Raw genomic sequence first — 13,299 nt, forward strand, 5'->3', positions numbered from 1 at the left:
TGCGGAGGTCCTGGGATGGTGTGGTTACACGTGTTCTGCGGTTGTGAGGCTGGTTGGATGTACTGCCAAATTTTCTGAAACGCCTTTGGAGACTGCTTGTGGTAGAGAAATGAACATTCAAGACACAAACAATAGCTTTGGTTCACATTCCTGCTGTCGCATGCCAATCGCACGCTCCCTCAAATCTTGTGACATCTGTGGCATTGTGCTGTGAGACAAAACTGCACCATTCAGAGTGACCTTTTATTGTGGGCAGTCTAAGGCACATTTGTGCACTAATCATGGTGTCTAATCAGGATTTTGATATGGCACACCTGTGAGGTGGGATTATCTCAGCAAAGGAAAAGTGTTCACGCAGATTTAGACTGGTATCTGAAAAATATTTGAGAGAAATGGTTGATATTGTTTTGTATGTGCAAAAAGTTTTAGACCTTTGAATTTATCTCCAAAAATGGGAACAAAAACAAATATGTTGGGTTTATATTTTTTTACTATCTATCAGCCTATTTTACCACAAGTGACACGGATCCTCTTTGCCGGGATGTTTTTATTCTGACTCACTGGGCGTCAGCTGAGCAATTTATCCTCATACTCATTTATATTTTGAAGCAGCCGTAATGCCTTCTCTACTCTATTTTTTTTTAATAGATCTTGGTGACCAGCAGGGCTTCTCAATACAGCCTCTTGTTGCTATGGAAACCCGGTGGCGCCGTCCCAGCGTGATGTGTCATAAGTAGAGCCGTCAAATTGACTGACATGTCGGAGTTAAAGAAGTAATGGCTCGTAACTATTTTCATATTGTTTAATACCGTATAATTGCACCATGGGAATTAAATATATATGGAATTAGGAAATGTCAAGAGGCCAGGAGCATCTTATATCTATATATGAAGAGTAATAACACATCAAAGTTTGAAAACAGTCAAAATGACTGCTCTTGTAGTCCTACTGTTAAAGGAAAGGACTTAATTTGTGACCATTGTAAGTTTTGAATCAGATCGAAAGGCCATGACATGTGGGGTCGCTCAAGGGTCAGTCCTTGGACTCCTTCTGTTCAGTCTGTATATCGTCACTGTCCTGTTAAAAACATGTCCAATTTTGGAACATTTTTTAATTGTCACGTTAATGCGATGTCTGTAACGTGGAAACACCATTCACGTAAAAATAACAAAATTAAAATGGAGATAAGTGTTTTTCACATGACAGAGACGATAGTATGTTACTTTGGGTCAAATGCTTCAGAACACCAATGTTGGCTATTGCAGTTATGCATATGACACACAGCTATATCCAGAGGTGGGCATTTTTCTCTGCTTTAGTCCGTCTATGAGTTCCCATGTATATTTCAGACCTGCCTGGTCAGTTTGAGTGAGCCAAATCTAGAAAGGACTTTACTTGTACCACGTCACACACAGGTGTCCGACTCCTGACATGCGGCTAAACCACTGAATAATAAAAAATAAAACAGTGTTGTACACCTTTCGGTCCCACAGATGCAATGACGTGCCCCATTTTGTTTTTATTTCACCGATCACCACGCTGTCTGTGTGTGTCTGTTGTTTTTATTTGACATTTTTCTTCATTTGGCGGCATGTCTGCTTGGCGGCACCTGTGTGTGAGGCTCATATTTTTATTAAGGTCCTCTAGGCAATTTTATATCATATTTCTTTTTTATATTTTAGAAACTTTTATTTCTTTACTTTTAAATGTTTTTAAAGTTTTCTGTCTTTGTGTTCAAATGTTGTCAACGTACATTCTAGAAATTTTTGTAAGAAAACTTTTGTTTGCTCTGCTTTACTTTTGAATGTTGTTAACTGTTGTGTTTGTAAATGCTTGTAGGTGTTGTGTCTTTTCTTGTGTGAAGTACATTGAGTTGCCTTGCGTATGAAATGTGCAATATAAATACACTGTAAAACTGCCTTGCCTATAAAATCTGGAGAAAATGACAGGAGGCAGCAGCACACATGTCCTCCATGGACACACCACTCAGAGTGACCAAGGGGCAACACTCCTGGTAGTATGACAACGCACCCCTGAGGTAGGGGTCGGCCTAACACCTGAAAAAAATTCCCCCTGCACTAACACTTCTCTCCTTCGCTTCACTCATTCATTTAGAATGTAACGAAATGTCCTTTTTGAGTTGATCACTTCCATCATTTTGGCAGATTGCTTATTGTTTCCTTAGTGCAAATATCCCCCATAATGTCGCTGTTTGAAGGCAAACCTGCATCGTCCTCACAAGCAATCTTAACAGTGCTAGCGTCACCTGTTGTTCCTTTAGCACATTTATTCATCATGCTTACTTTGTGTGTCGTTCTCAGCAGTTGTGACTCTGTTTAGTTTTTCTAGGTTGGCCTCAACTCCACCAAGCCTCTTCGGGTGGTCGAGAGGATAAATCCAACACTTTTTTTCATAATTTGGCTGGTCCTGCGACTAAGGTGTATACTCAGGTGCAACTTGTATATTAACCCATTAAGGACGGGAGTGCATCACCGCGTTTCTAACACTAGAGCCAGGAGCGCTGTTGCGTCTTTCTACCTCTAAAGCTGGGAGAGCGGATACGTCTATCTTTTTTTAGTACAATTTTCCGTCTCTTAGCCAATTTAATGCATCAGAATATACACGTGACGGTGTCGCGAGACCATGGAGGATGTCGCAGAATCTTTTCGAGCCGTAGGCTAATGGCGGACGCTGTCGTTCGCCGGGAGCTCTGAAATAAGTAACAGCAGTGATGTAGACAACGCGCTTGTGGACTTTGAACCAGTAGAACCAATCGAACGTGATACATAGTTCCGATATGTTTGTAGACAATGACGATATTGACGTCTTTGGAACAGAATAGAGGATGGTAATTACCAATCGATTTTTTAAAATTAAAATAGTGCTTCTCTTGCACTGACACATTATTTTTACATCTTCGATTGAAACAGTAAATAATAAATTTGGCTTGTGCGAAAGCCACGTGTCTAAACTCTCTAATTCTTTTGGAATTATGTTTGTCTGCTACAGGGGCTGAGAAATTAATTATTTTGTAAGTGTTGAATTTCTGGGAAAACTTCAGGGTTTCAAGGGTAATTCCAAAGGCGACATTAGGTTTTGGGGATTTGTTGATCCATAGGCCTTAATGGGTTAATAGAGCACCAAAAATCCCCATTCCCTAATTGTGTTGGCTTTCTTTTGGCGGTTGGCAAATTATTTTATTATTATTTTTAGAACGGCAGTGGTGTCCGACCGTTCAACCATCCATCCATGCCTGCCTCCACTCAGTCTCTCCTGCTGCAGCCTCCACCTACTCCTCCTGCTGGGCGTGTCACCCCCTCCCCCCTTTTCTCCACAGTCTCCAGCTCCCAGCTACACCAGATAGCCACCACTCCCTCCTGCCCAGCCTTGGCCTTCACAACATCTCAGGTGAGGAACCAGCTGAAGAAGATGAAGGCGAGGAAGGCAGCGGGTCCAGATGGCATCAGCCCCCAGCTCCTCAAATCCTGCGCGGACCAGCTGTGTGGAATTGTCCAGCACATGTTCAACCTGAGCCTGAAGCTTGGCAGGGTCCCCCAGCTATGGAAAACATCCTGCCTGGTCCTGGTGCCAAAGACCCCCCACCCGAAGGAGCTCAACAGCTTCAGACCAGTGGCGCTGACGTCTCACCTGATGAAGACCCTGGAGGGACTGGTCCTTGTCCACCTGAGCCCCCTGGTGAGCTCCTCAATGGACCCACTCCAGTTTGCATATCAGCCTGGCATCAGTGTGGATGGTGCCATCATCTACCTCCTCCACACTTCACCCTCCCACCTGGAGAAGGCGGGTAGCACTGTGAGGATCATGTTCTTTGATTTCTCCAGTGCTTTCAACACCATCCAGCCCACCCTACTGGGAGACAAGCTGGAGCGGGCGGGGGTGGCCCACCACCTCACCACATGGATCCAGGACTACCTCACAAACTGGCCACAGTATGTGAGGACACAGGACTGTGTGTCTGACGTGCTCCTCTGTAGCACGGGGGCCCCACAGGGAACTGTTGTGGCTCCCTTCCTGTTCACCCTCTACACCTCGGACTTCAACTACAACACCCCTACCTGTTACCTGCAGAAGTTCCCTGACGACTCTGCGATTGTCGGCCTCATCACAGACGGAGATGATCGGGAGTACAAAGAACTTACTCAGGGTTTTGTGGACTGGTGCCAGCAGAACCGCCTCCTGATCAATGCGGGGAAATCCAAAGAAATGGTGGTGGATTTCGGTAGGTGCCATCACTCTTCACCTGCACCAGTGAATATCCGGGGAACAGATGTTGAGAGAGTCTCAACTTACAAGTACCTGGGTATTCATCTGAACAATAAACTGGACTGGTGCGACAACACAGACGCCCTCTATAGGAAGAGTCAGAGCAGACTCTTCCTACTCAGGAGACTGAGGTCTTTTGGGGTTCAGGGGACACTCCTCAGGAACTTTTATGACTCGGTGGTTGCATCGGTCATCTTCCAGGGAGTGCTCACCTGGGCAGGCGGCGTCTCGGCCCGGGACAAGAAGCGGCTGGACAAACTGGTCAGGAGTGCCGGCTCTGTCCTGGGCTGCTTCCTGGACTCTGTGGACTCGGTGGGGGACAGGAGGATGTTGGCCAAGCTGTCATCAATGCTGGACAACCCGGACCACCCCCTCCAGGGCACCCTAACAGCACTCCACAGCTCCTTCAATGACAGACTGTTACACCCTCGCTGTGCAAAGGAGAGATTCCGCCGTTCCTTCTTGCCTGTTGCTGTCAGACTCTATAACAAGAACATTGTGTAGTCTCTACAAACTGGCGGACATTAGTGCAATTGTGCAGACCTGCACCTAAGCTCATATCGTGCAATACCCAATATTCCCCACTACTGTAATACCGTGCAATACTCAACATTCCCCACTACTGTTAGTCTAGTTTTATTTTTATCCAATGCTGTCCCTTACATTTCACTACAGCACTGCAGCACTGTCACTTACTTAGAGTATTTTTTCCTCTGTACTATGTACAGGCCGAAATGAGTGTTCCTCATACTTTTTATGTAGATGTAGGTTGGTGTGTATATACATGTGTATATACACATGTTACTGCATATATTTACATAGGTTTGATCCTAAATGTTTGCCGTCAATGTTATACATTAATGGCCACATTATGCCGCCGTCCCTGTGTGACCTATATCTTTGCTGCTGTAACAATGAAAATTTCCCCACTGTGGGATCAATAAAGGCATTCTTATCTTAACTTATTTCATGTGCTGAACCACTCGGGTGCATCGCTCAGGTCATTTGTAGGCCCATTGCGATAAAACACTGCATTAAGTTATCTCTGGTTGTAATCAGCAAGCCTTCCAGCTTGCGTCAAGTATATATGGCTAAAGATTTAATATTCACTTTCTCAACAACTGACTTGATTGTGAGAAATTCGTTCTAGGGATGCTCCGATCGGGCACCGATCATGATCGGCCGATTTTCGTGAAAAATTATGTGATCGGAATATTTGATCAAAGCCTTTTATTGACAATCAAAAAATCTGATCACCCGCAGCTAATGCTTCGCAGCCTACTGTGCTGCGCCCCTTCCCTCCCCCTCTGCACGCTGCGGAGGCGCGGCACTAACAAACAGAGGCTAACATGTCTGCATTGTGGAGTTTGCGTATTGTAATATATGCCATGAAAAGGTACCTCGCGGGGGCAGCATGGCCAAAGGTTTTAGCACAACCAACTCAATCCGACATTTGAAGAACAAGCAAGTGGAAGACTATGGTGAGTTTACAAGGCTAACTGCATTGAATAAAGTCAAGGCGGACACAGCAGCAACAATGAAACGGCAGCTAATGCAGCCCATGCTGACCAACTCAAACCCATATCACTACAATAGGCAAAAGGCAACGCAAATAACCAGGAAAATAATGACATTTATTGGACTTGATGACCAACCATTCTCGGTGGGGGAAGACACCGGATTCCGCCGTCTGCTCGCCCACTTCGAGTCTTGCTACGTGCTACCGGGACGCAAATACTTCACAGATGTAGCTCTGCCTGAGCTCCAAAAGAGTGTATTGTCGCATCGAAAGTTTCCTAAAACAAGGCCTATTATCCTGTTTTAGTTTTACAATTGTTAAATGAAGCTCGGATGTCAGTCCTGTGTCGATGTTGAGTCTAACAAGGGAATTTTTCGCTTGCATACTGCTTTTAATGACAATGTTCGACACGAGGCAGATTCCAAAGGACAAAATACACGTGGTATTGAGAGATAATGCACGGAACATAGTGAAAGCTATGACCGATAATAAATGGGTGATCGGGTTTGGAGTGTATGGCACGCACCCTGCAGCTTGTTATGTATGATGTGGTACTGTCACAGCGCAGTACAAGTGGCATTATTGCCACAGGGAGACGCATTGTAGGTCACTTTTGGGCAACAGACCCACTATATCATTTTATAATTCACGAAAAGATTAACAGTGACTTTTTCTTGTTGGCAAATGCACAAGATAGTTTGTCTATGCACACGACAATAAACCAAGTTCCTGAGTCATTTCAATTTAGGAACTCAGTGAATAGTTTATTCGAGTGAAGCCTGCATGCGACTTTTTCTACTTTGATTATATTCTGAACCATGCAATGTTTAGGTGGCATGTTATTTATTTGACTTTTTGCATAATTAAGTGTGTTGAGACTGCTGATTATTTTGATCTGTTAAAAACTGTGTTACTACAACTGGTAAATTTCAGTTTTTCAGTTATGTTGTGCCAACAACGGTTTTGTATTTTTTCATGCTTTTGAAAATATAGATATGCTTTTTTAATGTCAAAAACAGCTCAATACAATTTTTTTTTAACACCGGTATTTAAAAAAAATAAAAAAATGAAAATAAAAAAGGACATGGAGCTCACCAACTCTGTCTGAAAGGCTAAATGCGCCTGGCGCCTGTCTACCGACGTGAGAAACGCCTTTAAGTGTCATGCTTCCAACGTGCTATCTGATTGAATTTCACGTAATGCTGGAATGATTTTTGATCGATGATAATTATTTGAATTATTACTATTTTCATTAAATCTCTTAAATATGATCTATCTGATTACGACTCAAAATCAGGATGCGGTTGCACAGCCGAATTGAAGTCAAACGTTTTCCTTTGTTCTTTTGCAAACAATACGTTTTCCCATGCTGACTGCCAGAGCTTTATGCTCCAGTCTTACAAATCATAGACACAGCTAGCATATGAAATTGTGATGGAGGGTTCTGGAGCCTCAATGAGGAGTTCAGATCCCTGTTTTGCAAGTTTATCCGACCCCTCATTTCCTTGGACTGCCTGATGTCCGGATATCCATGCAATGAGAAGGTCGTTTACGCTTATGCAGATCAGGAAGGTTTTCAATGCAACGCAAAACAGTGTCCGTTCCATTGCCTTAACAGCAGCCTGATTATTGGAAAGGACAAGTATTATTTGTTGCTGGACCCCCTCCTCCAACAGAATCTCTGTCGCCATTGATATGGCAAAGACTTCGGCCTGGCAGATGGTATACTCAGTTGGCCCAAACAAAGGGATTTCTGAACGGGAAACCGAGCATTGTTCGGGTATTCAATATGGATACCTGCTCCGACTCTCCCGTTCAATTTTGAACAATCGGTGTAACACCGCAGAACATTTTCTCCAAAGTTGCATTCATATTTGATTGCACCTTGTTTGTCTTGTATTTGACAGTAGTTGACGAAAGTATTTTTCAAATGTTTTTTTTTTTTTTTTCCTCGCCTAAGGTCACCTGGCATACTCAACAATGACAAATCCCGCCTGTCACTATAGCACACATCCACATGACTTTTGTTTTTTCCAGAGGTTCCCACGGTTTTGGACGTCCAGAGTCCCACCTGATCAATTTGGTAGGAACCACGAACAGCCTCCGGCCTTACAAACTCTTCTATTGTCATGATATTCAGCAACAACTCCATTGCACCTGTGGCCGTGCTTGGAGAAGCCGAAGAAATCATTAAGCATGGTAGTCGCTGCAACTTTTGGAGTTTTCTCCGCAGGTACAGTTTTTCCATCGCGCCAATCCAGGATACACATGCATACGTCAGGATAGGATGCACCATGGCCATGTATATCCATTTCATCATGAATGGTTTTATTTCCCACGTTTTTCCAACAATTTGTCTTCATTGCATTAGTTAGTTAGTTAGTTAGTTAGTTAGTTAGTTAGTTAGGCAAATGCTTTTGGTGTATTACCGCTAGTGCAAAATTGGTGGTCATGGAAAAAAAATATTTCCCAACCGCCAAAGGAAAGTAGTAGATAAAATGGAAGAAGAAGAAGAGGTAGTGGTGGTAGTAGTAGTATTACTGGTAGTAGTGGTGGTGGTGGTGGTAGTACTAGTATTAGTAGTAGTAGTCATGAATTACCGCTGTAAACCACCGTCTTGAAAGGAAAGCATGCTAAAGAAGGTGGCAGTAATGCATTTTTTGACTAGTGTGACTTATCCTGCGAGCAACTTACAGTCTGAAAAATACTGTATGCATTCCTCATCCATCCCAAACACGCCTTCTCTCATTCACGTTATGTTTCTTACTTTTTCTCTTTCACTCTCACTTTTGTCTTGCTCACACACACAGAGGCAAGCGCAAACACAAACACGTGGACACGCACGCGGTACACACGTGCACACCTACACACGCACGCGCACACACACACACACACACACACACCCTCCCACACACACATGTACACGCACGTAAATGACAATGTGGAGATGCTTACCTCTTGCACATTCATAAACAGCCTGTGGATGATGCCACCAACCTTTCCCTGACCAGCTCCACTCACCACAACTTCTGGCTCCTCTAGCAGAGAGTTAAGAAAACTGAAAATAAAAAGAAAAGTTAAGTGGTCGACTGTTTAAGTGATCAACCTTAAATGCTGACGGATTCAACAAAGGCCCCAATTGCTTTCCAAATACCCAGAGCTCATTATGGGCCAAGTTATGGTTGCCCTCAGGAGGCTGGCTATAACACTGAAACTACATGAATGTATAATTGAGAGTTTTGTTTGAGTTAAGTACGCTAAAATTTAAGGTTCAGTATGTCCCATGGTAAGAAGGTCAGAGTGCGTTTCATATTTGGCACAGAAAGTGAAAAGAAAAAAATCAATGCTTATCTTTTGTATAAATGGAAATAGATTTGGACGTTTAACCTCTACTACAGCAATGATTCATTCTCACATCATTGTATTTTTTAGACTTCAACAAAATATCTGAAGCAACATTTTACAAGAGTTACAACTTGTTCTCAAAGAAGGCGCTGAATGACTAAATTCACAACAGGTTTTGGTCCTAGGCCCAACCAAGACATTCCCTGATTTAATTAGAATTGGTAAATAAACAATCCACATTATAATTCTGTTTACATTTTGACATAATGAGACTAAGATGACAAAAAATAAAAAAATACCAAAATTACCTCACTAATGCAGACTAAGAACAGGATTTTTTTTCAAGTTAAGTGGCCATTGAGAGCAGTGATTCTTAACCATGGGCACATGTCATGGGCCGCAAAATAATTTAATTTTAACTGTGGGCTGCAAGGGTGGCGGAGCAGCTTATGTCATCAAATCAGCCCCGGTTGTACGTTTCACCTAAATCTATGCAAATTGATATACGTAACAGTTCAAGGCCTACAAAAAAGTCTCTTGGAGCCATAGGCTAACCAAACAGGAAGTAGGCCATTTTGAATGAACTTTATAGTATGAATTTGCTTTGATTACAATAGCTGCTTGACCAACATGATCATTTTTTCTAAAAATTTACTCACATTTCACAATAGTCAAAGCCTGAAGACATTTACAAACTTATTTTTCATCATAGTGGTAGCGCCACCTACTGGCTAAATGAAGCAAATGTTTTATTCTTTGATGTTTTTTTTTTTTGCACCCTTGTCCCAGAAGATTCATCTGATTGACTTCAAACTTCAGATATCACACTTTTTTCACGTTAAATCACATTTTCATCACTTTTTGTCAACCTCATCCCATTTTTACTGAGTCAAGATTTAGTCGAATATAAGTCGGCATTTTAGTTTTTATTTTAGTCCAAGAAAACTATTTTATTCGTCTAGTTTTAGTCAACAAAAACTGTCAACATTTATAATTTTAGTCAGGACTTTTTCTTTTTAACCAAACAAAATCTGAGTATCTGTAAAAACTAAATTTAACAATCCATTTCAAACTCATACTAAAAACGTAAAGTATTGCCGTATTTTCTGGACTATACGTCGCTGCGGAGTACAAGTCGCACCAGCCATAAAATGCATAACAAAGGAAAAAAAAACATATATAAGTCGCCCCCCCTCCACCCCCCTCGCAATCCAAGTTGTCTCTGTCGCGTAACACAAATAAATGTGTCCATATAAATCAAATTAATAAAATTGTGTGCTTAGTACACATCATTTCCACCGAGCTACGATGGTAACACTTAGCTAACATCCACACATGCAGCATTACAGGAAAATTACGGTAAGATAACTTTAAACTCACCAAAACGGTCGTAGATTGATTAAATAAGTCTTTTATTTATTGCTGACAATGTAGAATGTTTCCAAGTCTCCAAAAGGATTTTTGTATTCGGTCGTAATTATCTTTGTTCTCTCCTCCGCTCTCCGCTCCGTGCGTGCGTGCGTGCGTGCGTGCGTGCGTGTGTGTGTGTGTGTGGCTGGCTGATGATGCAAGACCATGCACGGCCAGGCACGCCACCTTTTAAAGGAACGGTACAATATTTTGTATAGATGGATAAATAGACAGTCAAATTGTCTTTTTATCATACTATTTTAATTACTTAACACAATATTAGATTTTAACCGTTTCAATTATTCATGCATTTTAATATATTTTAGGATTTATCTTTATGTTTCTTTATGTGGGTTGAAATAACATGTGAAATGATATACAAGTACACAAAAGTCGCTCCAGAGTATAAGTCGCACACCCGGCCAAACTATGAAAAAAAACGTGACTTAGATTCCGGAAAATACGTTACATTTAATTAGAGATAGACCAGCTTAGACTAGCTTTTGTCAGGTCTGATACCGATAACGATTATTAGTTGTCAAGGAGGCCGATAACCAGTACTTGGAGCCGATATAAATTTTTCTGTAGAAAGGAAAATATTGGCATACATTTAAAAAAAAAAAAATAACTTTGTTGAAACGTCTTTAAGCAAAATGTTAATTGAACAATTTTTCAGGTTTGCATATTGTTGATTTTTTAAACAATTATTAAGATAATTTTTTGACAATATGCATCTCTGTTGGCGGCACGGTGGTCGACTGGTTAGCACGTCCGCCTCACAGTTCAGAGGTCGTGGGTTCGATCCCGGCTCCGGCCTCCCTGTGTGGAGTTTGCATGTTCTCCCCGTGCCTGCGTGGGTTTCCTCCGGGTACTCCGGTTTCCTCCCACATTCCAAAAACATGCATGGTAAGTTGATTGGACTCTCTAAATTGCCCCTAGGTGTGGTTGTGAGTGCGGATGTTTGTCTCTGTGTGCCCTGCGATTGGCTGGCAACCAATTCAGGGTGTCCCCCGCCTACTGCCCAAAGATAGCTGGGATAGGCTCCAGCACGCCCGCGACCCTTGTGAGGATAAGCGGTATGGATAATGAATGAATGAATGAATGAATGAATGAATACATCTCTGTTATAAAATTCTAAAAAGGTTCAGGGAGTGTCCAAGGTTGTCATCATGTCTTAAAAAGTTACATGAAAACTTTAAATAGCTCTATGTAGTTTTCTACAGTAAGTTAAGTTCTCCAAAATTTCAAAATGACAGAAATGTAAAAATTTCACATATCTTTGTTTTGACTTCAATACAGTTTTAAATTGATTTATTATTGACGATCAGATTTTGAAAAAAGGCTGATGTTGATATTCGTCAAAAAGCTAAATATCGGTGCCAATAATCAGAATTTGCTGCAAACGGGTTGGGAATAATAAACCGATAGAATGGGATATTCGTTCGTAAAGGAGAGAGATACAGTTCACATTTTCTTTTGAAAGACCCAATAAAAGTACACCAGCATCAAGGAGTTGTGTTGAACTTCAAGTTGAACTTCATTGTAGTCTTATTTAAAAGAGTCAGGTTGAGTAAGCATGCAATATCTCTATAACTTACTGTCTTAGATTCTCTCTTTGCTCTTCATTCTCAGCCTCAGCAATACCAAACTTTGTCTTGAGAGACCTAAACTGGGCGATGACCATCTCCATGGCGACCAAAAAGTCAATGCAAACCTATAGGAAGGAAAATGTCACATATGGATGTTTTAAGGTTAGAGGAGTACAAAATTCAAACCAATAATATTTTAACGAACAGCACAAACATCTGGTGCTGACACTCTAGAATTTTTAACGGAAACACACCATTTGATATATAACACAATGAACACACAGTCAATAGGTCTTATTTACCCTTTGTGTTTTATGTTTACTGCCGCTCCTGTGCTTTGCTTGTATTTTATAGATTGCTTGTTTCAGTTGATCTCAGTTCATTCCAATCAGCATCAGGTAATGAAGTCCTTCCATTCCCTTCACCCTGTCTCATGATTTGTTTTCATCCATCAATCAATCAATGCAGTAAGAGTCGAAACTTCCAATGAGTTATATAAACCGTTGACTGGTTATACTGTATATGGGTGGTTCTCTGAAAGTATAGTCTAGCCGGTTGTTCAGAAGCTGGCCCATTTTGAATTCCTAACAAATTTCAGTATTTTCTTCCCTTTACAATCAATCACCCAATTTCACTGCTTATAATATTGCAAACATACTGCAGAGATTAAATAACTTCATGGAGATTTGTGCTGTCCCTTGCGTGGGAACGTACAATGGTACAATGGCTTGCAAATGCATTCGGCCGCCTTGAACTTTTTGCCACATTTCAGGCCTCAAAGATATAAAATTATCTCTATCTATATCTATCTATCTATCTATCTATATAGATATAGATGGATATATATATATATATATATATATATATATATATATATATATATATATATATATATATCCATCTATCTATCTATCTTAATCGTAATCACATTTTTTCATAGTTATCACATAGTTAATCGCATATTTTAGCTATTCCCTATTTTAGTAAATCTCTTAATTTTTCTGTCCGAATTTCTTGAATTTTAATACCCTTAACATGAATAAGAGGACTGATTTTCATATGCAAACACTTTATTAAAGGGAAGTCAGCCCAAACATATTTTTTTCAACAATATGTTTTATGCAGGCCCACTAGTTGAAACAAGGCATTCTG

At 41.2% G+C, this 13,299-nt stretch overlaps 1 protein-coding gene across 5 annotated transcripts in view; it reads right to left on the reverse strand.

The window, feature by feature from the left end:
* The window catches only part of rab3gap1 (RAB3 GTPase activating protein subunit 1), a 188,794-nt gene that overhangs the window by 7,712 nt on the left and 167,783 nt on the right, over positions 1 to 13,299 (reverse strand). For all 5 annotated transcript variants that reach the window (XR_015089492.1, XR_015089493.1, XM_086051122.1 and 2 more), the window contains 2 exons: positions 12,157 to 12,272; positions 8,759 to 8,861 (listed from right to left, as the gene is read on the reverse strand). Coding sequence is in view for 3 of the 5 variants with exons in the window: in XM_086051122.1 (XP_085907248.1) it covers positions 8,759 to 8,861; positions 12,157 to 12,272 (219 nt within the window). In the remaining 2 variants the exon portion in view is untranslated. The remainder of the gene's footprint in view (positions 1 to 8,758; positions 8,862 to 12,156; positions 12,273 to 13,299) is intronic.

The sequence above is a fragment of the Filicampus tigris genome, chromosome 14 (genome assembly GCF_054856515.1).
Source record: "Filicampus tigris isolate MCC_2025a chromosome 14, RoL_Ftig_1.0, whole genome shotgun sequence".
NCBI classification, from domain to species: domain Eukaryota; kingdom Metazoa; phylum Chordata; class Actinopteri; order Syngnathiformes; family Syngnathidae; genus Filicampus; species Filicampus tigris.